The sequence below is a fragment of the Patiria miniata genome, unplaced genomic scaffold (assembly GCF_015706575.1).
Source record: "Patiria miniata isolate m_02_andy unplaced genomic scaffold, ASM1570657v1 HiC_scaffold_5, whole genome shotgun sequence".
In the NCBI taxonomy this organism is placed as follows: Eukaryota; Metazoa; Echinodermata; class Asteroidea; order Valvatida; family Asterinidae; genus Patiria; species Patiria miniata.
In genome coordinates this window covers 8,982,972-9,008,265 of record NW_024037072.1, presented here as the reverse complement: position 1 = coordinate 9,008,265, position 25,294 = coordinate 8,982,972, and the positions used below count along the sequence as shown (strand labels likewise).

Sequence of the window (25,294 nt, the reverse complement as noted above, 5' to 3'; positions counted from 1 at the left end):
AGTTGTAGCATGGAGGAAGGAAATGTTGTAGCAAAAATTACTGGGCACTGAAAAGTGCCTTATTTATTGCTCCTTTCGTATTTATAAAAGTGATAGTAAACATGACGGGTGGCACACTGTTAAAATTAAGTCTTCGGTCCAAAGCGTCATATACATAAATGTACATGTATAAAACCGCTTTTAATACACGCTAATACCCCCCCCCCCCCAAAAAAGAAAAAAACTACGGCGCTCCACCCAGCTGGGTGGCGATGGCAGAAAGGTTGCTGTTGCATGTGGTGGTACGGTCTTTGGTGTACGGTGTGTGGAGCTCTGCAAAATTTAAAAAAGCCCGCCCTCAACGGTGAATCTGAAAGTAGTCGGGATTTTTTTTTTTGTACGTCTGAGCTGCGTGTACGTGTGTGAATAACATTGTCGACGTCTAGACACCGTACCCAAGCATTCGGCCTCTTTTATTTGCTTGAAAAATCAAGATGGTGAGGAAGAAATAAACCTTCAAATAAATCCATACTCATCTCCTTTATATCGTTAGAAATGAACAATTTTACTCATTGATATTATACTAAAATAGTTTACTTATCAGCTGGTTCAATTATTCGTTTAATATTTTGATTATTACGCTGCAAACTTGAATCACAAGTAGGCCAAGGCTCAAAATTCCCAAGGCCTACGCAAAATACATGTATATCATATTGACACGATTAGTTATGTTGATAATTGGGCGATTGTGTAGTGTAGGGCCCGGTTCCTATTACGGAACAAAATCCACTTTAAAATAATTGGACCTCCCAAACTAGTTGGCGACATTCTCACTAAACAGGTATGTCTACTCGAACTCGTAGACTAGAGCCTGAGGGCAGGGTAGTCCGAGTAACTTGGACCCAACTTATCGCCTTTTTTTAACATTTGGACATGGTCTGGCGATAGTAAGGTCCAAGCTAATACCGAGACCTAGACAACACAGTCCCAAAAACCAACATTTTCCAACAAAAAACATCAGATTTCACCTTCAAAACGGCCTCCAAATTACTAGATATGTCACCTGAGGTACAAGTAGACATAGATGATTAAGATGGTTGTACTTAAGTTTACTTACGATCTGGAAAAAAAGGGAAATTTTCCGTTCAATTCTGAAGACCCCCTCTGCCTAGCCCTAGGTTGTCGTTGTTGTGCTCACGTTCAAACTGCATGATAATTGCGTCTGACCTCGACCTCATGCAAATGTCTGGACGGCGCGCTTGCGCATAATGCACTGCATGCACGGCAGATTCCCCTGCGCCGCGCCGACGACTGTTTCCTGATGTAGAGCGCCAGCCATGCGCCTGGCTAGCCAGCGCGACTCCTAGGCGTACCGCGAACTTACACAGCACTCTACATCAGGAAACAGTCGTCGGCGCGGCGCAGGGGAATCTGCCGTGCATGCAGTGCATTATGCGCAAGCGCGCCGTCCAGACATTTGCATGAGGTCGAGGTCAGACGCCATTATCATGCAGTTTTGAACGTGAGCACAACAACGACAACCTAGAGAGAGGGGGTCTTCAGAATTGAACGGAAAATTTCCCTTTTTTTCCGGATCGTAAGTAAACTTAAGTACAACCATCTTAATCATCTATGTCTACTTGTACCTCAGGTGACATATCTAGTAATTTGGAGGCCGTTTTGAAGGTGAAATCTGATGTTTTTTGTTGGAAAATGTTGGTTTTTGGGACTGTGTTGTCTAGGTCTCGGTATTAGCTTGGACCTTACTATCGCCAGACCATGTCCAAATGTTAAAAAAGGCGATAAGTTGGGTCCAAGTTACTCGGACTAAGGGCAGGGTTTAGATTTTTGGAGGGAAATTTTGGGGTAAAATGATGATGACACTTGACACTTTCGACGGCGCGACGACAACATCGTACACGCGACCTGAAAATAGGGCTCGTTCAATGACGGCCATTTCTGTAGAAGTGCATCTGCTTATTTTATCTTAGCACGCATTGCGCAGTGCGGTCCTACTAAACTGCGTCAACAAGCCTCAACGGTCGTCAACAAGCATGACAAGCATCAACAAATTTTGTATAGCCTATGCTTTTGAACTAGCTCTACTAAGTGGAGCGTAGAACTATGGTACCCTCCGTACAAACGGAGGGTAGGATTTCCTCTTTTTTTTACTTCCTTTGTGTGCCATTAAAATTGAAAAACACTGTACAAAGTCTTGGAAAGATTTGAATTTCCTCTTTTTTTGTGAATTTCCAGTTTCATGCCTGTACTACTCGGCATTTGGATTTACTTGCTTATGCATCCTAATTTTTGGCCCAAATTAGGACTGACCCGTGCTTTATTCTGGAGAAATTTGTCTCTTATTAAAAATCAATTTGCCAACGGAAGGGAAGTTCACAGCGGGTGGCTGAGTACAGTAAAACTAGTCTGGTTCCCTGACCAAAAGAATCCCCTTTCTTTAACGTACACACAAATCACAAATGAAGAGCTGGCGCCTGGATTATGGCCGTTAAAATTAGGATTTGGGAGATCAGTAGAGCGAATTACAGGGCGTCTCGATTATTTGTGCTGAGTAGGACATCCAACAGCCGTCGGGCCAATGGACTGTTCTGTGTATGAGAAAACACAGAACTACACGATTACCGATGTGATGATGATCACAGTCTGTGTACATGTAGTTTACCGCAGCAGTACCGCAGAACATGTACATACATGTATATGTACAATGCACAGAACAATGTGGATTGTATTAGGCTCTACATCATACATGTACCGGTATGTATGTGTGCCGGTATACAAAGCCATATCAAAGCTTGTGTTTGCATGTGTAATTGCTAAAGGTTCCTTTTTTTTTTCAAGTTTCTAGTTTTGAGTTGATTTTTGATATTCGAGTAGGCTTTTCGATTTTGGGTCAAATTTGCAAGTTTCGAATTCAGTTTGAGTTTCGAGTTGACTTTTACAATTTTGCAATGACTTTTTAAGTTCTGGGTTGGCATTTGAGTTTCAAGTTGAATTTTTGAATTTCGAGTTGATTTCAAGTTTAGCGTTTGCTTTTACTTTTCAAGTTGAATTCGAGTTTCGAGTAACTTTTAAGAATTTCGCGCTGACTTTTTGAGTTTGGGTTGACATTTTCATTGTGCTTGATGAATTACTTACCAATACAATAACGAGTAGTGTATTGTATTGCGCTAACTCGCTGTCTCTGTGATTTCTAAATTACCCCTAGCCAAACTTAATGTGTCGCAATTCAGTGACATATGTTTTGTTTGCAAATCAAACTAGGTGGAGAGCTAAGTCAGCTGATGAAAACATCTATTACTTCATTTGTATACAAGTTTTTATCAGTTTGGTTTATATCTTGACAGGGGCGCGTGAGGACAAAGACCGTAAAGAAGGCAGCCAGGGTGATCATTGAGAAATACTACACCCGGCTGACCTTGGATTTCCACACCAACAAACGAGTATGTGAAGAGATTGCCATCATCCCCAGTAAGAAGCTACGCAATAAGATTGCTGGGTGAGTTCAGTGATAGACTGATCAATTATAAGCCCTGCCCTATGATGTTCTGACCAATTACAGCCATGTATAATGTTCGACATGGATTCATGAAAGTCTGACATGCGTGCACGGTGGCCGTGGGTATGACTCACATGCCTGGAACATGCAGTATGGTATTGAAGAGGTACATAACATTATTACACATTTTATTATTGGTGTACATGCATTTGTGTATTTAGTTGTTCATTCCATTTGAAACTCTGGAAAGTAAGGATTGTCTAAAGCAGTGTTCAGGTTATGCAAATCAGCACTTTGCTTCGTTAATTCACAGTGTGTCGCGATATTTATTTCGTGTTGCATTCAGTGCTCTTTATTATCATTCTACACAATTCGTCCCCTTAAAAAAATCGAGACCCTGCCGTCGATAAGCCCTTCTTGGTTGAAATATTGCTGATAGTTGATGAGTCAAATAACCAAATGTGGACTTTTGTTCTCCCGTAGGAACAGGGCCCGTAACTACACATTGGTCATACAACGCGGCCTACAACATGGCCCGATCGATAAAACAGAAATGTTTTTAGTTCGCTCCTCGAGTTCATGGCAGATTTGATCAATTTTTTGAGAAATTTTATTGGGTTTGATGACATTGAAGGCAGACGGAGAATTTTAATTCTTTCAGCACAAACAAGAAGTGGTTTGCACTGTCTCCCAAATTGCCGTTACAAATCATATGAAGTCATTTTCCCTACCCCACACTATCAGCATTGCGTCGTGTCGCTTCGGACAGTAAGCCGACTATTTTAGTGCGCAAAAATTATCCATAAGGTTATTGTACACATCACCCGTCAGTGTTAAAACAAAATCTGATTGGGAACACATGGAAGACTCTTGCAAAGGAATGTTGCAGCAAGTTTCCGCGTCATCGTGTGGCTGTGGAAAAAAGTCCAATGGGAACACGGCTTAAGTGTTTCTCCTGTCTGAATGATTTGTTTTATCAATGAAAGAGAACGTTGTTTAAAATACATACACCACATTGCAACTGTACGCTGGTCCAGTAAATATATTTCTGGTATGTTAACCTTTTTTTTGCCGAGTGGATTTTACATAAAATACGTCAAGTCCTGGTAGTAAATGTTACTTCACTATCTTTATTTTGTTGACAGCTTTGTCACCCATCTGATGAAGCGCATCCAGGCTGGCCCTGTCCGTGGCATCTCTATCAAGTTGCAGGAGGAGGAGAGAGAGAGGAGAGACAACTACGTCCCTGAGATCTCAGCCATTGAGCAAGACATCATCGAGGTGGACCCTGACACCAAGGAAATGCTCAAAGTCCTGGTAGGTTTTATAACCTTTTGCAATAGACCGATCTGTTTAGCTCCACCCACTGGGCACGTGGGGAAACTACATGTGCATCTTTTCATTGCCACACTGCATTTTCCAGCCATTTGAATCATATGCGTGTGCACGCATGTCAGACTCTTGTGCACACGTCGGACATTGATCAAGGCTGTGATTGGTCAAAGCATCATAAGGCATGGCTTAACAAATCGGAATAGTGAGTTGTAAAGGACATCATCTGTCACTTTCAAAACGGCTCACATGACTTCAGGCCAAAATAAGTAGAATCAATTCCAATTTTGAAATCAAACTTGCGACTCTTTTTTTTGGGGGGGGGGGAGGGAATTTCCCTGGAGTAGGCCTACATGTAACCAATTCAACTTCACAAGGAATAAGTTCTATGCACTTCAAAGTAACGTTGCTGTGGTAAATGATTATGTTCATATCATAAGAGAGATTACACCTCATAATGACCTTTATCCAACATTCAGAAATAGTCTTCAACATTCAGAAATAAGCTACATGAGCAGCAGTCCAGCTTTTTAGATGTGTTAAAGAGTCTAGGTCATGAACCCTAACTTAAGCATTTGCTATTTTTGTTTGGAACAATCCTGAATCTTCCAAACATCTATCTGTGTATCTTAAACCATTCTTTGTATTTAACAAAAACATTTACCAGATTCCTCATCACAAACCAAAAGGTATGGCAATTATTGCAATACCCTCTCTGACAAAACTTCTGAACCAGATTTCAAAAACAAATTAATTTATCAAATCAGAATAACTATCTAAAAATCATGCAAAAGGGGTCCATAAAAATTCTTATTGCTGGTTATATCTTTGTTTGTTTCTTTAATTTTGAAGTTCTTATTTATTTGTAATTCCAAGAATTTCTTGTGTTTAATTTTCTATTTAAGTTCATGTAAAAACCATGCAATTCAGCTTTCAGCTGTGAATTGGTCTAATAAATACGATTGTGATTATAAATAAATATAAAACTGGGGAGCTCCACTAGAAAGTAAAGTCATCATTTCTAGGATGTACAGACCTCAGTCCATCCAAATACTGCATATTGCATACTTGGCAGGGTTAAGAAGTTAAAACTTAATTGTGCTGCATGATCTATTGCTCATTATCCCCTTCATTCCAATCTCGTTTCAGGACTTCGGTACCATACAGAACTTGCAGGTCACTGAGCCCGTTGCACCTGGCTTCCGTGCACCTTCTCAACGAATCTAAGAATGCCAGGCCGCCTCCACTAATCAAGATGCCACACCCAATGTGACTAGAATACAAACGGGCATCACTTTAAACAGACTCACAAAAATGGGGATAATCCTAGCAAGAAACAAGGGCTGCCATACCAATGTGTGAGAGTTGAATTAAGTTTGGCCCTTCACAGCTACCATGAGATAGGTGGTAAAATATTTAAACTGTAAACACCAAGGGAACATGTTTGATCAATAAAACATTGCTCAAAAAAGAACTTGTTGTTTTATTCATTATAGTCTTGGTGAGTGTTCTGTCTGTAGGAGAGGTTGAGCATGAGCAAAACAAATGCACAAAGTAAGAAAGGAAAGTTATTAGTTTTTAATCATCAAATTTGACATTTATTAGATTCGATTTCTAAACTAAAGGTATCCACATGTCGCAAGAATCTAGATTCATCATAGTTGCATCATACACGTAATTGTGTAGGTATATGTATACAAAAAGCCTAATGTACACTATATACAGAGATCAAAAGGTACTTAGTTTTTGACATTTACATGAATTAGATTGGTCATTTGAGGTCTGGTCCTCCATTACAAAAGGCTTAACTACCAATAATTTCATCCATTTTAATACAAATGTGGAGTAAACAGCAGTTGGCTGTTTTCACCCCACTCACTAGACGTTATACACATCGGATCTGTAAGTGTGGGAAGAACATTTCACAAATGCACTGTGATCCAAGATTGAAAAAAGTAAAATATTGGGCATAACTGAAATTTACTTCAGAATTAATTTGATATGTTCATGCTCAGAAAAATCAACATTCTCCCAAATAATTCACTCGTACATTGTCCCAAAAATGAAATTTCATTAGACGTAAATGTGGAGTCTGGATTCCTTTCCGCATCTCCCCCAACCTCGTTCCCATGGTGACGAGCATTAGTGAGTACGTTCCCACCACTACCTGATCTCTCGCCTTGATATTGGTTGATTTACATATTCAAAACATTGCTTGAATATGCAAATTAGGACTAGTCTGGTGCCTGGCAGGGGTGTTTTTATTTGCAGCACACATCGTAAATAGATCATGATTATTCACCTAGTTCAATGTTTATTCATTCAATTTGTCATCAAATATTTTTATTGGTTGGGATAAGTTTACTTGAAGGGAAAACACTACGAGAACTGAAGTGTCTTCGATCCACACTGATAAATATTCATTTTAGGGTGCGTGATGTGATTGGTTAAAATATGATGTATGCTGCCAAAAAGAAAAAATACGCTGCCTGGCAGTGCTTTAAAAAAAGCATTTGTTTTTGTAATTCGTGGCAGCTCGGAATATAATTTTTTTTTTCCAAGTTAAAATGTTACAGTCTTATTCAGCAGTATCACATAACGTGTACATATTAATGCATGTACATTGTAGCAAAATGGAAAAGGGAGGAAGACAGTTTCCCACCCTGGGGTTACTATTAGAAACGAGGTTGACATTAAATCAAACCCTGGGGACAAGGTTGGCCTTCCCATCCCGCAAATATCTGCAGTGTTCATCCAGAATTCCCACGCAACAGGTGTAACTATGTGTATGTGAACCCAACTTTGCTCCTTAGAAATACCATCTGTCTCAAATCTGAAAGACTTAATGGGCATCAAGGCATTTCTACGAGTCTGGTATTTCATGGGGAATACGAGTGTAGAGCCCTCTTTGGAAATGCTACAGGGCTAGGGATGGGATTGAGGGGGGAAGGAAATGACATTCATGAAATAATGGGCAGAGGGTTTTAGGGGCTGTGAAATCTCCAAAGGAACTTACCGGTAGGAAGCAATATACAAGTATGTTTGTATACATGTATATGCAAAGGACAACCCCGATAATGCCCATTTTTTTTGTACTTCATAAAAGTTGATGGGACCTTTATAGTAAAATTCCAGAAATCCCAGATTTTAAAAGGGATTGTAAAAATCTGGAAAACATTTCATTTCACCCCTGATAATCATAAATGTCTGCTTTGAGCATGAGGAGGTGGGAGGATATTGCCAAAGTTCGTCAGATAATTTGCTATAAACTGGGCAAACAAATAGCCCAATGTGAGTGCTACAAATATCAGCTGGTACCAGGGCTCATGACATAACAGGTCCTAGGTACAAGGCTTCAAAAGTCTTCTCCTTCCACCACAACTTGTGATGAAGCCCATCTCAAACGGAGTTGGCTATTTGTTTCTTGACCCGTTGTAGGGCCTCCCAGTCTAGGGCCCTCCTCCTGAACATGACGACAACAAAAGAGGACAAGCCCACAGCCAGCATGACGCCTTCAAATGTCCAGAAACTCTTCTCCATGGCCCACTTGCTTTTGGGGCAACTGTGTGCACGTGAGATAGAAAGCAGAAACATTTATTGCATGGCTCTTTCTAACCAACAGAGGGCTACAGAGCAAACATGACAAACCCTATTAAAGGTAGGGTACATTGTACATCATTTGTAATTTGTGCATTATGTTCGTTTGAAGAAGCAAAAGTGCAAAAAATCTAAAGGGTGCTGAACATGCTGTATATTCTGAGAAAAACAATTTTTGTGGATTTTGATTTCAAATCAAAAGTTGCTGAGTCATGTTTTGAATCGAATTTAGCATCTGGTAAATGTTCTCAATTGGCAAATTGCAGCTACACAATGTTTCGCACTGAACCGACGAATTATAGCAACCACACACACACGTGTGTCTCGTGTCGACGCTTGTGCGCATTTCGCCGAATTTAAAACCATCTACTAACAAATTTCCAAGTTTAGACGCACGGTTGCAAATGGTGTTCTTTCATTGTTTTTTTTCAAAAGGACAGCTTGCCAGAAAGAATAATTTCACAGTGAGTTTAGTCCAAATTACTATCTTTAAACTAAGTATACTTTTCAACAAAATTTCTTCAGTTAATTTTTGGATAGCTGCAAATGATGGACTGTAGCTTTAAAGTATATGGCCTTATACAAAATCACTTCGCTTCTGCCTGGAATAACGCAATCACCTGTGGAAGCTAATGACTAGCCACTTGTTCTAGACTTGTGTCATTGTGTGGGATTTATGGCTGCAGCCAAGTGATTCAGAAACGGCCTCATTACGGGGTTTCTGGCTCAATATGGGTACCATGCATACATTTTCAGATTCAGAAATATCACATGCTCAAGTCCAAAGTTCAGGATTAGTTTTGTTTGGTTTGGACATTAAAGGCTTCAAAATGAGTCTGAAGCCAAAGCTGAGATGAAGCCAATTTTTCTAAGTTTACCCTTTATGACCATCTCTGATGAAAATTCAATGTACACATAGGTGACCAAGGTAGTCTACTGTTGGGGACTAGGCTAAAACAAGGTTGGTAGTCAACAGAAGCGAACCAGGAGAGTGAAGTTTCACGGATGTTTAACCATAATTTTGCTATCATGATTGCGCTTTAATGAGTGCAAGGTACATGTACATGCACGTCACAATGTAATCACAAGTTCACCATTTTTCCTTTATTAAACTTGGTCATTATTAAGTTGTGTTTACAGCACAGACAATAACACCCTATGGATACCTTGCAGGATATGTAGAAGGTAGTGATGTTCTTTAACATAGTACATCTCCCTAAAAACACAAGGAAAGATATGTGTCTCACCTTTTGTAAACTGGAGATTGAGATGATTCACAACGAACAAGTTGTCGAAACCCAGTCTCATTACAACAGTAGCTTGCATATTTCTGAGCAGAGATGAAATTTAAAAAGTAAAACAATACAATTGGTATCTTAGAATACAGTTTAATTTAAGGACAAAAGAAACTGACTCTAATTATGACACTTTTTGCTCAAATCATTACACTGAAACACACCCTCTAAAAAGCAGGCTCCCTGTGTAGGAGTATTTCAGTATTTAGTGTTCGAAAAATAATCTGGTAGATTTGAAAGTCTTGGAGGGTAACTGTCAATCAGTGTTGTAGTCGAGTCCATCACAATTCCTCACGAGTCTTCACAAATCCGGCACACGTAATCCACTCTTTCAAAAGTTTAGTCACAAGCTATTCAAATGAACTGTAACAAATAGTCAGGTGGCATATGGTCGGAATCGTAACCGAGTGGTCAAATTAGCACCAAGCTTGGCAGATAGAATTTTATAGCCCAAAGAAGATGTTCAGAAGGGGTGACACCTGAAATACTTTTGGGAAGGGTGCATAATTTGCATAAATTGTAAATAACCTCTCTGCAACATATTTATTACCATATTTTGGAATATTATGATAACATCTAGATATTTAGCCCAGAAAGCAAAAAAAATAAAAGGGGGAGGGGGGGGGGGGGAGGGGAAAAAGAAGGTATCCATGAATCGAGCTATATATTAGGCGAAGGGTTGCCTAATGTGGAAGCCTTGAACAAGTTCGAAGAAATCCCACAAAATAAGAGATTATGGTTGTATAAGCCTATAATAATTCTACATCAAAATGTTTTTACAGGTAAATTTGGGGATTTCTTTAAACCTGTTCAACTCCCCCAGGTTAGGCAACCCTTCCTAATTTTAGCCAAATTTACGGACACCACCTTTCCCCCCCCCCCCCCTTTTTTGTTTTCTAAGCTAAGTATCGTAATGTTATCATTGTTCACTTGATTTTCCGTATGGTCTTATTAGGGTAATTGTGCCAATGAGCAACTTTGTGAATTTGAAGATCATCAATACTGAGTTTGGCAAGACTTCTTGATGAAATCTGGGGAATCGATAAATGCGTGCAACTTTAAGATAAGGCCTGCCATTTTGGATCTTTCATCATCCTCATAATGATCCAGTCAGTTATTTGCTTCATAAAATGTTATTTAAAGGGAATATACATCATTTGCTTTTGCTGTAATTTTCAGAAATGGATGGAATTGGGGGGTTGGAAATATAAAGCAAATATAGTTACACTGACTTTTTGGAGGTTTTGGGTTCGAAAATGCCAGAAAAACCAAGAAAAACGATCATTTTCCTGTAGTCTGGTTCCCTGACTCCATATAAGAAGAAACAGAGCAGTTTACATACATTGGGGAATTGTAAGGTCAGGGAACCAGTCTAGCTGGCTCGTACCCGTTCATAGATTTGTAATCGATTGCAAACAAGTGCAATGGTCAATTGGGGCCAGTATTTGAAAAAAAGCCAGTTGTTTCCAACGCTGATCGGCCGATCAGCGTTGGAAATTGATACAAAAATACCACTTTTCTTGAAAATGACAGTATACCAGATGCCATAATTTTACAGGATGCTTTAGACTGTCATTTACCAACATCCCATTAAGGTATTTCGTAAAAACTTGGTAATTTTATTTTTCGATGTTTGCAAATGTTGTATATTCCCTTTAAGGATGGGTAAGTAGAATCTCCGAAATTGATTTTTCAAAAAAAAAACAAACTAATATACCAAAGTATGGGAATACATATATTACAGGGCAGCTATTGCGATTTATGCAAATTAGGCAACCCTCCAAAAAGAATTTCAGGTATCACCCCTTCCAAAAAAATGTTCTTTAGGGCTATAACATGTATAAGAATCTATCTGCCAAGTTTGGTGCTTTGGACCAGTTGGTCACGATCTTGTCAAAAATCTGATTTAAGCCACTTGACTAAAAAGCATTCCTTTGTCATTGGCCTTTCCCTGTTAGGTAACTGGACTTGTGAAAGGAGTTATGATTTGACTTGTGACAAGACTCGTGACTGGATTTGTGACGGACTGGACTACAACACTGCAGTTAATGCATACCATTGCATGCTCATCACAAGCCTGGCACGGGCCCTGGGTGGTAAATGACTCCGTCATCCAGCATGGAACCTCGCTTGAAGCCGGTGTCTTGGTGTCAAGGAGTTTCAAGACATCCTCGTTTGTTCCGGCTCCGTCCACTGCCAGAGCATCTTTCCCATATTCTCTGGCAGTATCCATGCTGTTTGATATTAAAATTTAAAAAAAGGTGCATCATACAAAAGAATTACAGCAATTTGAATAATTGGACAATTTCATTAATTATTCCAATCTGGGGTTGGTCTTAAAAATCTTAGCAACCTTGGTTTGGACGAGTTTGTAAAATTCTCACTGAATCATAGCACACTAGACCACCAACCTGATCCGCCTCCTCCTCTGAAAAAGAAATAATATTTCACAATGTGTCTGTTTGAATTTCAACACTCTTAGGGTGAGTTTGCACGTGTACATGTATAATGGTGGCCTTGCAAACAACACGCACATTGTATGAAGTAATTATAAGTGCATGACTGGCATTGAAACATGCGCAAGATTGCACATCTCATCGTCCTGTCACACAAGCAATCTCTAACCATCAAAGAAGAAAACATGTAATTTTCAATTATATACATTGTATGTATGTTTTCAATTACATACATGTACAATGTATGTATGTTTTCAATTACATACATGTGTGTTAGTTTTTGATTAATTTTTGATACACTGTTGGGAAAATGTGATTTTGTTCTTTCCAAGGGTTTTTAACTTCTTGTGCCTTTGGTTGATTCTAGATTGCCAGGGAAAATTGCAGGGTCAGCACAAAACTGTTATTCTACTGAACCATAGGACACTCACCCCCATGAGTTTGTGATAGTACAGAGCAATAAAATGGCAGCCGATAGTCGACATTGTGCTTTTCTTTGGTTGCTCTCCATGGAACAGGACGGATGCCGCAAGTGCTCCATGTTGCTCTCAAGGTCTGAAGATGTTTGATATTGCCTCAAATATTTCATGTAACTGTGCTGAACACAGTTCCTATTGAAGGGAAAAAATGATACAGTACCAGTTTCAAAATAAATAAAATAACTTCCACTTTCACTATTACTGTATTCAGGAGTAAAAACTTCACCATGGCTCTGTTGTCATGGTTGTACAATGTAGGCCTGCATTGTACTTTGTGCCGTGAGTATGTTTCTGAAATAATGTCCCCCCACCCACCCTTAAAAAAAGATAAATTGAGAATATGCTAGAGAATAATGTGCTTTGCTCCCCTCCTGGCAACACCCATGAGTTATAGGTCTTTTTAATGACTTTTTTTTTTAACGTAATTTGTTTTAGTGGCAGTACAGTTTCATAGAAAATGACAAAATAAGAAAAGTATTAAGTGCTGTCCTTAAGGTTTCCCATCATCTGGCACACGTTCAAACGGGGTCCGCTCATAAGTCCGACGCCTCATAGGTCTGACGCCTCATAAGTCCGACGCCTCATAGGTCCGACACCTCAAAGCTCCGACGCCTTGTAAGTCCGACAAATTAAACGCCTCATTTTTCCGTTGTCAAACTTATGAGGCGTCGGACCTATGAGGCGGAATAAATAAATTGTATGCCTCATAAGTCCGACGCCTCATAAGTCTGAAATTTCGGACTTATGAGGCGTCGGACTTATGATACGGCCCCGTTGCAAACGTAATACTCATGCAGGGTCTTGACACTGCTTAAAAGCATTGGCAATATAGTAGGGCAAAAAGGGGGGAATTTGTTGCAACGAAATTGGGAATTCATTCTGTTCAAGGTCTTGCCGACATTTAAACAAAAAGTCCACTTATGGTCTTGCGTTGTAGTCAACTTACAAAGGAAGAAGTGGATTTTTTCGTAGAACAATGTAGAAGAAATGAAAGATATTGTTAATTTTGGAATACCTGTTGGAATTACGTCGTTATTTTTCTGCACATTGTCCAACTGCTTGCCGAAAAAATCAGCAATAAGGGAATAACAGTGTGAGGATCCGGTCTTCACTGCGTGATAATGACTGAGTTTGGGGGTGACCGCTGTTAATGGACCTCGATTTCCATTAATAAATACTTTTTTAATGAAATAACAGTTAAAATGCTCCAATTTTGTGACTTTTCTCTGGGCGATAATTTCCAGACTTTTTTGTGTTCATGTTCATGGCGATGGGCCATATTTTAGCTGATGTGTGGTACCCTGTCTCTTCAATATGGGTTGTTATATACCACCATAGCCAGGCCCAGGCTGCATTGGACTACGTCTTCATCGCTGCATAAAAACGACGTTCAGGCAATGAACTTCTTTTTTCATCCTCAGTATACTGCTGTAGGATGTCGTTTGAAAACTTCCTTACATGCGCGCACCCATAGCAACTGTGTTGCGTACGCGCGCGTAAGTCTCACGCGAAGGTGATTGAGCGCATGTGCAGTGTTGTATTGTTACAAGCTGCCGTAGGACTGTTGTAAATTTGGCCAATCATTGTCTTGCATGGGGCTGGATCAATGCTGGTTCAGGGGCCATGTTTTTGCTTGTTCTTTGAAGCCGGTCTTTATATCACTGTTAATACACCCCCCACGTGATCGAGTTTCGACCAATCAGAAGCCACCACCTCTCCAAGGTATTTATTATTAATTACTTTTCAAGCGTATTTTCGATTTATCATTTTTCGAGGGGGCAGGGACATCCCCCAACCAATTGAAACTATTTTTATTTTGTTTGCTTTTCCAGAGGAGGCAAGTGACGCCCATGTTCATCAGACTTTATTAGAAGTACATGTAACTGACTGTTTTTGTTTTTGTTTGAATATTTGTTTAATAACACTTATCGATTAACATACTATTAATGCAAAATGACCCGTCAATCTTCAAACAAGGAAGCGATTTTTAAGTGGGTTCCCTAGAGGCCTAGGCCCCCTATGTACTCTAATGTCACTGTTTAATCTAATGGTGCCACAATTGATAGGCGCATAGCACTGCAAAGAATGAAACCCAAACGGGGAAACATCTTTCATGTCTTTAACTAAAATCGTGATTAATACTCGGTTGCACCGGCGATTTTTTTTCTGCTTATTCTGGCAAGAAGTCTATTAGTACATCATGGCGGCGTGGTAAATTGGCCGACTCTGTTCATTGCTCCTTGACTCTCCATTATCTGCGCAGGTAACGCTTGCATACCTGCGCGCATTGTCACACACAAATTGAAGGTAAATGCGAATGCGTAGAAAAAGGACCGCGTAGCTTTAGGGGGTCTGACGATACAAGTGATCATTCAGCATGTACAGTCTCAGAATAGTTTTACTTGACCAAACTACCCAGATTTTCTTAACATAACACCCAATAGACCTACTTAATTTTTGGGGCCTTCCATAAATAAATAGTAATGAAAGCAATCCTTGTTTTACTGGCCGTGCCATGTTATATGTTTGTGAACGAGATGGTACCGCACTGGATTTGCAAATGCGATACCAAAATTGAAATTCCTAGTTTCGGCGCACCGAATTTACAAATCCGTTGGTTCCTAGTTTACGCTGCAACAACAAATCAAGCTAACTCTGAGGCAAAATTATAGGCAGTGGATATTTTGCCGGAGACGGCAAACCTTTAGTAAACGTTAGCTTGCCGGATATGCACTGAACATGCGCAGTTACTATTTTTTTTGTACTTAGCCTACACATTTTCCGGTGACAAATTTTAGTCTGGCTCCATGCCAATGTTATCGTTGTAACTTCGTATTCACAAGATGGGAATCAGACCATTTTATAATTTCGGACTTTATTTCCCTTAAAAAAAAATCCTCCAGAGCCACAAATCTGAAAAAGAAAATGTAATTCTCTGCAATAAAATGTTTGAGACATGTTAAAATTAGATAGTGGATATTTTGTCGGAGGTAATGACGGCAAACTAACGTTTACTAAAGGTTTGCCGGCGGCAATCCATACATGTATCAACAGTGGGCGCTGTACTCTTTAAGATAGGGCTGAATTATAAGATGTATTAAATTCCCACCAAAAGTTGTGTAGCACGTATGGTGTAGTGGTTAAGCAAAAGCTTTAGTGTGCGGGATGACTCGGGTTCGATCCCTATCCCAGCCACATTTTAAAGGTTTTTTTCCCCATCCCCAAATAAATAAGAATATTCTTCTTCTATTATGTCTCAAACATTTTATTGCAGAGTATTACATTTCCTTTTTCAGATTTGTGGCTCTGGAGGATTTTTTTTAAAAGGGAAATAAAGTCCGAAAAATTTTAAAAGGCAGTGGATATTTTGCCGGAGACGGCAAACCTTTAGTAAACGTTAGTTTGCCGGATATGCACTGAACATGCGCAGTTACTGTTTTTTTGTACTTAAAAATATTTTACGGTGACAAATTTTAGTCTGGCTCCATGCCAATATTATCGTTGTAACCTTGTATTCACAAGATGGGATTCAGACCATTTTATAATTTCGGACTTTATTTCCCTTTTAAAAAAAATCCTCCAGAGCCACAAATCTGAAAAAGAAAATGTAATACTCTGCAATAAAATGTTTGAGACATGTTAAAATAATAAAAGAAGAATATTCTTATTTATTTGGGGATGGGAAAAAAAACCTTAAAATGTGGCCGGGGTCGGGATCGAACCCGAGTCATCCCGCTCACTAGAGCTTTTTATGGTGGCCCCAAGGGACATCACACATCAAGATTTCTACGCAGATTTCTGCGATATCGCACATTTTATCGCAGAAATCTGCACAGATTTCTGCGATGTCGCACATTTTATCGCACATTTCTGCGCAGATTTCTGCGATGTCGCATATTTTGTCGCAGAAATCTGCGCAGATTTCTGCGTTGTCGCACATTTTATCGCACAATTCTGCGCAGATTTCTGCCATGTCGCACATTTTGTCGCAGAAATCTGCGCAGATTTCTGCGATGTCGCACATTTTATCGCACATTTCTGCACAGATTTCTGCGATGTCGCACATTTTATCGCAGAAATCTGCGCAGGTTTCTGCGATGTCGCACATTTTATCACACATTTCTGCGCCGATTTTTGCAATGTCGCACATTTTGTCGCAGAAATCTGCGCAGAAATGTGCAACGATGTCGCACATTTTATCGCACATTTCTGCGCAGATTTCTGCGATGTCGCACATATCGTAAATATCTGCATCTTTTTAACACACTGGCACCTGGCTATTTTTTGCCGAAAGTAAAGGGGTCTAAGAATGTCGGGGTTCTGGCCTCCATGATATTAATATTGCATAGTTCGCGCGCCCATGCGCTAGCGCTTATCGCCTACACACGTACACACGTGTGCGACATCGCAGAACTAGGCGCAGAAGTGTGCGATAAAATGTGTGACATCGCAGAAATCTGCGCAGAAATGTGCGATAAAATGTGCGACATGGCATAAAAATCTGCGCAGATTTCTGCGATAAAATGTGCGACATGGCAGAAATAGGCGCAGATTTCTGTGATAAAATGTGCGACATCGCAGAAATAGGCGCAGATTTCTGTGATAAAATGTGCGACATCGCTGAAATCTGCGATAAAATGTGCGACATCGCAGAAATATGCGCAGAAATGTGCGATAAAATGTGCGACATCGCAGAAATCTGCACAGAAATGTGCGATAAAATATGCGACATTGCAGAAATCTGCGCAGAAATCTTGATGTGTGATGTCCCCTCAGGGCCACCATAGCTTTTGCTTAACCACTACGCCAAACGTGCTTCACAACTTTTGGTGGGAATTTAATACATCTTATAATTCAGCCCTATCTTAAAGAGTACAGCGCCCTCTGTTGATATGGATTGCCGCCGGCAAACCTTTAGTAAACGTTAGTTTGCCGTCATTACCTCCGGCAAAATATCCACTATCATTATAAAATGGTCTGAATCCCTTCTTGTGAATACGAGGTTACAACGATAATATTGGCATGGAGCCAGACTAAAATTTGTCACCGGAAAATGTTTAAGTACAAAAAAACAGTAACTGCGCATGTTCAGTGCATATCCGGCAAACTAACGTTTACTAAAGATTTGCCGTCTCCGGCAAAATAGAATTATGCTTAGTTAGTCTTAAATTCCCACCAACACTTTTGTGTAGCACATTTGGTGCCACTAGCATGACTAGTGTGGATAAGCAACGGCTCTTGTGACCGGGATGACTCGGGTTGTTATGCATAAACATAACGCTAAGGATCATCCTAGCTAGACCCAGCATGCCTAGCCCCACTAGTGTGGCCGTCGGTATGCTGCGCTGAACCTCTGGTTCAGCGCAGCATACCGACGGCCACACTAGTGGGGCTACAGCACTAGCATGCCCAGGTTTGATCCCGATCCCCGCCACATTTCTACTAAGGTTTTTTTCACCATCCCCAAATAAATAACAATCTCAAAAGAGTACAGCGCCCTCTGTTCATATGGATTGCCGCCGTGCCGGCAAACCCCTTTAGTAAACATTTAGCTTGCCGGCATTACCTCCGGCAAAATATCCTTTCGATGGATTATAATTGAAATAAAATGTAATAAGACACTTTTCAAAAGTACGCACTACCTGCCCACCATGCACACGGCCACGGACTGAGAAAGGAACGGTAGTCGTGGTGATCAGCATTGACCTGCACTCTGCAGACTTAAACTTATCAGAACGTAAACCATTTGTCGCTGATAATTTTTGCTTCAGTTCGATGAGTTGGACATCCACTTTCGTATGACTCACGCACGGCCGGATAGTGCACTATGCACATGTTGTGCCCATTCTTGAAAATCACGCATTCTCTAGAATGGGCATGCACATTCTTGAGAATGTGCAACTGGATCCTTGCTCAATCTTGGCAAAAAATAACTCTTCCAGATTGAGCGCACATTCTTGAGAATGCGCGACAAGATAACGGTCTTGTCGATGCCGAGCACCGGCTGCGCTTGGCAAGTCTAGCTGAATCCTCGTTCACTGATTCTCAATAATTATACTGTTGCAACGCAAGGCGCTGAAAAGTAGAGTGGATATGATAAGTAAAGGCGTATTGATATGGGGGGGGGGCGGACCGGGAAAATATAAGAGACATAATAATACTAGTGCAAAGAATTCTGATTTTTGGGATAATAAAAGCGGGGGGGGGGGGGGGGGGGGGGGGGGGGGGGGGGGGACGTAAGAATGAAGAATGTGAAGAATGAGAATGAATACTGCGACATCCCATAGTGCTAATGCTATTTCCCATTTAAATTGCCACCAATTTATTGTTCACATCCCACCATAACGTCGCAGAGCTGGATTCTATCTAGTCAAAAGAGCAATTTTGGCAGCTTCTGGACATCGTTTTTTTTTCGTGGCACGCATATGATACATGCAGGGACTTGTAACTTGTCTAGCCTAAACAAAGCACTTCCCAGACTAGTTCCCAGTCCTCCGTTATTACAAAACTTCCCATAAGTGGGCAGAAAAAAGCAATAATAACAGGTTTAATTTGATTCAAATTATCGTAGTTATACGAGTACAGAAGTATAGCACATTTTGTTTCCTCTTTATATGAATTGTTTCCCTTTTAACCGCTATACAATTCATTTAACATAATTATGTCGTGCAATGTTTGTTAAGATTGGGCAAAATTCACAAATTGTGCACGTGATATTCCCACCCAATCTTAAGAATGAGCGCTCATTCTTAAGAACGCGTGCTCGTTCTTAAGAATGAGCGCTCATTCTTAAGAATGCGCGCCCATTCTCGAGAATGTGCATGCCTATTCTCGAGAATGCGTGATTTTCAAGAATGGGCACAACATACACAGCACATGCACGTGTGTACGTGTACTGTACACTGTATACATGTACGTTTGTACATACGTACGTGTAGATTGTGTACTCACAATCTGACAATAGACGTGACGCAATGATTCATGCATGTCATGCATATATTGTGCCATCAACAACCTCGTCCCCAGTGATTACTTTATTTCCAACTTCGTTTCCTAGAGAACGGATAGTGGTGGGCGCGTACTGCTCAACACCCTGAGGACGAGGTTGGCCCAGCAAAGATACGCCCTCAAGGGTTCGTCAATGTCAAGTCTCTATGCAGTTGTAACTTCTGAACTGGCCTAGCTCTATGACTGAGAGTTGGCATCGCCTCGGGTGCTGCATTGCTGGTGCGGATTTCTGTTTCTGTTTCTGTTCCATAAACAAACACCTAGAAGTATCCTACGTACGTTGGTAAGGGTCAGGTGTGCAGCAACTAAATTCTTGATTGGGTTTTGGTACGATTTGTGTGGAACGAGTGTATTTTTTTTCGAAGTGGCTATCGTTACGGCAGCCGTTGTTTAGCGCCCTCTACGATACTATTTTGATACGCACGCAGGTATATAATTATTTGTTTCCCCACGTTTTAGCGAGCAGTGCGACAGCTCAGTTGATAGAGTGTAGGATTTTGCACCGCGAGGTTGCGGGTTCGCATCTCAGTTTTGCACTCGAATTTTTTTCCTTTTCTAACCTGAGCCTGACAATTATTCCTCCATGGCCTGACTGAGGCTTTGGAGGATTTTTTTTAAAAGGGAAATAAAGTCCGAATTTCATAATGTTCAAATTCACTTTTTTCCTTCTAATTTTATATTTTCTTCTCATGTTTATATAAAAGTTGCAGTACTACCGTAACGATAGAAAATGGGAAATGCGTTACGGCTGGCATAATGATACTTGATAGCCAATGCGTTTTTTTTTCTGGTGAAAGGAAAGGTCATTTTTTAACATTTGGACATGGTCAGGCGATAGTAGAGTCCGAGATCGATAGCCCTTTTGAGGGGAAAAGCAGACTTGTGCATGGCTCTGGCTACAGAGCACACTTTTTGGTCACCTGACCAATCAAAGTGCCCTGTGATTGGTCTGTGTGATGCTTGCAAACAGTGTAGCCAGAGCCATGCACCAGACTACTTTTCCTGAATTCAAAATGGCAGCCTCAAACAAGGCATTTGTTACAAGGATGTTTCCCGATTTGAAGGTGAAATTTCTCTTTTCTTCCCAAAGGTATGTAAACCTAACCACCACCATTTGTATAGTTTTCACTTCCTAATGAAGCCTACAGGGGCGCACAAGACAGTTTGAAGTAGTCCGAGTAACTTGGACCCAACTTATCGCCTTTTTTAACATTTTGGACATGATCTGGCGATAGTGGGGTCCAAGCTAATGCCACGACCTGGACAACCGCATCCTGTCACTGTCCCAAACCAACATTTTCCAACAAAAAACATCAGATTTCACCTTCAAAACGGCCTCCAAATTACTAGATATGCCACCTGAAGTACAAGTAGACATCGATGATTAAGATGGTTGTACTTAAGTTTACTTACGATCCGGAAGAAAAGTGAAATTTTCCGTTCAATTCTGAAGACCCCCTCTGCCTAGGTTGTCGTCGTTGTGCTCACGTTCAAAACTGCATGATACACTGTGTGTACGCGTTCCCAATGGGGTAATGGTGTCTGACCTCGACCTCATGCAAAGGTCGTGACGGCGCGCTTGCGCACAATGCACTGTATGCACGGCAGATTCCCCTGCGCCGCGCCGACGACTGTTTCCTGATGAAGAGTGCTGTGTAAGTTCGCGGTACGCCTAGGAGTCGCGCTGGCTAGCCAGGCGCATGAAGGTGAAATCTGATGTTTTTTGTTGGAAAATGTTGGTTTGGGACAGTGACAGGATGCGGTTGTCCAGGTCGCGGCATTAGCTTGGACCCCACTATCGCCAGACCATGTCCAAAATGTTAAAAAAGGTGATAAGTTGGGTCCAAGTTACTCGGACTAAGTTTGAAGACCGTTTTGGGTGTGAAATCTGACGATTTTGATTGGGGGTACGAGTGAAAATGGTAAAAAAAATAATGGTAACCACAAAAGGGCTATCGATCTCGGACTCTACTATCGCCCGACCATGTCCAAATGTTAAAAAAGGTGATAAGTTGGGTCCAAGTTACTCGGACTAAGTTTGAAGACCGTTTTGGGTGTGAAATCTGACGATTTTGATTGGGGGTACGAGTGAAAATGGTAAAAAAAATAATGGTAACCACAAAAGGGCTATCGATCTCGGACTCTACTATCGCCCGACCATGTCCAAATGTTAAAAAAGGGATCCGTACAGACTGTAGAGTCCTAGTTACTCGGACTAGTTGCAACCATTGTAGCTGGAGTTACCCAGCCCTAAATTTTATCATTGGGTTGTCATTGACAACCAAATGATAAAATTTAGGGCTGGGTTACCCAGCCCTAAATTTTACCATTGGGTTGTCATTGACAACCAAATGATAAAATTTAGGGCTGGGTAACTCCAGCTACAACCATTGAACCATAGCCAGCCTAGGCCTACATACATTTTCCTAGTTCCGGATAGCAAACTTCGGTAATCCTTACCTTTAGGACCCCGTTCCTATATAAGGTTAAAAGACTCGCCAAAAAAATCACCAAAACAGCTGACTAAACATGCAATCTCTCCGTCAGCTGACGGAGAGAAGCCTTCTGATTCCAGAAGTATGCTAAATGACACTCAAACATGTCAAAAGTGACATTCTGATATTTCTTGATACAGTTGAGTTGGCAATGACACCTTCTTGAATATTAGTAGGTTTAATTTTGTAGAAAGAGGGCAGGGCTTTGATTTATGAGGGGTAACAAAAGACGATGACAAACAGAAAATATTTTAAAAAGCAAGACGGCAAACTGCAAAAAAAGGTAAAAAAGTCACATTTTCTTTGAAAGTGCTTTCAGAATTAAAACTAACATGAGTTTATCTGAAGAAAAAAGACTACTATAGCTAGCTTGTGTAACTCCAGCTGTAATGCCTATCGCATTACTTTAGCCTGCAAAAGTCACTTTGGCACTGGACAGTCATCTGCAAAAGTCAATTTTGAACAGAACTCGTAAAAATAGAGGTGTCCTAAAGATAAGGATTACCCAAACATCATTCAGGCTGCTTTCAGCTCAACTAGGCCTACTCCACGAATTCAAGTGGCATTGGTTAAAAAGTTTACCTTGAGTGATGGAGATACCACGAAATAATTTTCAAAATTTAAGCTCTTTTTATTTTGATTTTATGACGTCAACAGTACCGATGTTACTTTTCCTAGTTCCGGATTGGTTCAATCAGTTCCGAATCGATCCAAACTGCTTCGCGCGAAAAAAAAAAAGTGAGAAAATAAAATAAAAATTCAGCCAGAACCAACCAAATGAAGCATATTCTCAGATAAAGTAATATTTCATTTTCCAAAAATAGTTCACTCAAGAGAATTCCAACAAATTTTACAAAGAGAAAAAACGTAAATGATTTTGAAACTTTTGTGTGCAGCACAAAAGCTCGAACTCTCGCACGGACCGAAAATCTTTGACCCAGCACAGAATATGTCACACAAATTCGATTAACGCGCGTGAAGTTGGGTCGTAAGTGCACGCGCTACCCGGAACTAGGCAAAAGCCTACGGTCATTCGTTGGCGAATTTTCAAAAATTAGAGACTTTACAACTTATTTTGATTCAACAAGCATTCGATGGAAGAGTTTATATGACTGTAGTGTTTGAACAAAATATTCAAAATCACACGGTACAAGTGATGTACCGGGGAGAAAATTTATTATCGATTTGCAGCTCCCACGATTTTCTTCAAACTGTCCAAACATGTCAAAGTGCTAGACGGAAATCTGGCCAAAATTCCTCTTCTAAAGATTTTATCGGAAAGATCTTTGTATCAAGGAGCTTACATTTTCCTTTTTAAAATGCACTTGGTCAGAAAATTTTTTATTGGAGACTAATCCAAATTCCAAAAGAGGTACATGTACGTTTTTATTTGAAGCTATCCAGAACTAGGAAAAGTTCGGAACTAGGAAAACGACTTCACTAGGTCTACTATGGAGAGTCAAGAACATTTTCTAAGTATTTCCTATTCCGAGTAACTTGTCTTGGCCTCAACTTATCGCCTTTTTAACATTCGGAAATGGGAAAGAGTACCGTACAAGTACGTCACGTTTTTTCAATCAATTTCCAAGTGCCAAAAAGTTACTCTCTATGGTTCTTTCATCTATTTTTCCTCCTCAACTCTCACTCTAGGAGCAACTATAGCAGCCATATGCCTGCGAAGGGCGATTCTAAATGTTACGTAACACTTTATTTTGAATGAAACTACATGTACACAGACATGTTCACATTAGCGGGGGAAATCTTTGAAAATTAATTTCTCCCGTTTGGAAGACCGTATCTGCATGCAACTTTCAGGATTTATTTCCCCTATAATGATCCAAGTATGTGCTAAAAGTGGATTTGATATGTTCATTACTTTTCGTTGAAATTGGAAAACTAGGCCTCTCTACGTGCAATTTTGAAAATTGTAACACTGGCATGCTCAATATCTATCAATCTTTTCAAGCCTCACGAATATTAATGAGGTTCCTATCCATTACCATGATTACGGTGTGTAGTAAACAATTGCATAAAAGCCTCCTTCATGAGTTGTTAATTAACAATTATCACCCTGTTTGCCGGCTTCCATTGAGCAGAGACGGACCGAAGGCGGAGTTTAGAAAATGGCAACAATTAAAAAATACATCAAAATTTTAAACATTGACTATTCTGAATGGCCTCTAGTCTTAGGCAAAAAACCTATTTGTATAAAACAAGTGAATACCATGAGTCGTGATTACATAATAATCTGCACCTGGATGTTATTATTTTTTACCTTGTGATTAAGATTCAAGTGCACACCCACCACATCAATTTAAAAAACGATGGATGCTGAAGATATCAAGCCCATTGTAGAAGCAGGGGACCACGGCTATGCAGCAAACGAAGCAAGGAAAGGTGCCGTCAACGACGTTCAACAGGATGCTCACACCAATGCATGCAATGGCTCGGTGGATCACAACATGGAAACGGAAGACAAGGATGATGACAGTGATACATGTATGCCAGAGCTGATTGACTCCCACCCAAGTATGACAACCCCAGACAGTCCTCCCATCACAAATGGTGACACAACCCGAAAAGAAGAGGGCGCAACTACTGAAAGTAAAGACAATGATGAGCCCCCTGAATGGATGGACGTTATCGGAAATGGACAGCTCATGAAGAAAATCTTGAATGAGGGCCAGGGAGCAGCCACACGACCCCAGAGGGGGGAATTGGTGACTTTAAAAAGTAAAGGATTGTTGGAAGATGGGACGGAGGTGGATTGTCATGAGGAGGTCAGCTTTGTACTTGGGGAAGGAGATGTCGTTAGTGGTGAGAGAGTCTGTTACAATTCTACTGTAACTGAAGGTCTTTTTCATTGAGGCTCTAAGCACAGAATTCTGCTAAGCACAGGAGATTTTTGACTAGCAAAAACAGATTACCAGCCAAAATGCCATGTCATGTTCATGTATAATGCTGTTAAAAAGTACTCTGCCAATTTTTGCTTAACACAAAAATTTGATAAGCAGTCTTTTCTACTAAGCAGCTCCATGAAATTGACCCCACATTATCCAAGACCAATTACAGTAAAGAGTGGCTCTTGACCCTAATGGCATGCCAGCTGAATTTTCAGGGTATCCCTCATGAAGCA

At 40.5% G+C, this 25,294-nt stretch overlaps 3 protein-coding genes across 8 annotated transcripts in view; 2 read left to right on the top strand and 1 right to left on the bottom strand.

Moving 5' to 3' along the window:
- Window positions 1-371: 371 nt before the first annotated feature.
- Window positions 372-6,302, top strand: LOC119741554 (40S ribosomal protein S17-like). The gene is made up of 4 exons (XM_038217356.1): window positions 372-476; window positions 3,345-3,496; window positions 4,642-4,813; window positions 5,978-6,302. The coding sequence occupies exons 1-4, from the start codon at window positions 474-476 to the stop codon at window positions 6,053-6,055; spliced, it is 405 nt and encodes a 134-aa protein (XP_038073284.1). The 5' UTR covers window positions 372-473; the 3' UTR covers window positions 6,056-6,302.
- Window positions 6,303-6,797: 495 nt separating this feature from the next.
- LOC119741553 (protein JTB-like) lies at window positions 6,798-18,492 on the bottom strand. Of its 3 annotated transcripts, none has more exons than XM_038217352.1 (5): window positions 18,298-18,492; window positions 12,608-12,787; window positions 11,777-11,954; window positions 9,673-9,755; window positions 6,798-8,390 (listed from the first exon to the last, which is right to left on the bottom strand). In XM_038217352.1, exons 1-5 carry the CDS (start codon window positions 18,306-18,308, stop codon window positions 8,228-8,230), a joined length of 615 nt encoding a protein of 204 aa, XP_038073280.1. In that variant the 5' UTR covers window positions 18,309-18,492; the 3' UTR covers window positions 6,798-8,227. The 3 variants fall into 3 exon arrangements, with proteins under 3 accessions (XP_038073280.1, XP_038073281.1, XP_038073282.1); XM_038217353.1 differs by having other exon boundaries at window positions 18,295-18,491; XM_038217354.1 differs by having other exon boundaries at window positions 18,306-18,491.
- A 1,298-nt stretch (window positions 18,493-19,790) lies between these two features.
- The window catches only part of LOC119741551 (peptidyl-prolyl cis-trans isomerase FKBP8-like), a 28,358-nt gene continuing 22,854 nt past the window's right edge, over window positions 19,791-25,294 (top strand). For 2 of the 4 annotated variants that reach the window (XM_038217351.1, XM_038217348.1), the window contains exons 1-2: window positions 19,792-19,946; window positions 24,446-24,975. In XM_038217351.1, coding sequence (XP_038073279.1) covers window positions 24,483-24,975 — 493 coding nt within the window. In that variant the 5' untranslated portion in view covers window positions 19,792-19,946; window positions 24,446-24,482. Of the gene's footprint in view, window positions 19,947-20,664; window positions 20,754-24,445; window positions 24,976-25,294 lie in introns of those variants that run through there. The other 2 variants (XM_038217349.1, XM_038217350.1) reach the window with 2 other exon arrangements.

Excerpts from the sequence above, each read along its gene's own strand:
- LOC119741554 (XM_038217356.1), top strand. Across the intron at positions 3,497-4,641 it reads CTACGCAATAAGATTGCTGG|CTTTGTCACCCATCTGATGA; the intron begins GTGAGTTCAGTG and ends TTTTGTTGACAG. Across the intron at positions 4,814-5,977 it reads AGGAAATGCTCAAAGTCCTG|GACTTCGGTACCATACAGAA; the intron begins GTAGGTTTTATA and ends ATCTCGTTTCAG.
- LOC119741553 (XM_038217352.1), bottom strand. Across the intron at positions 9,756-11,776 it reads CTTGTGATGAGCATGCAATG|AAATATGCAAGCTACTGTTG; the intron begins GTATGCATTAAC and ends ATCTCTGCTCAG. Across the intron at positions 8,391-9,672 it reads CAATCTCCAGTTTACAAAAG|TTGCCCCAAAAGCAAGTGGG; the intron begins GTGAGACACATA and ends ACGTGCACACAG.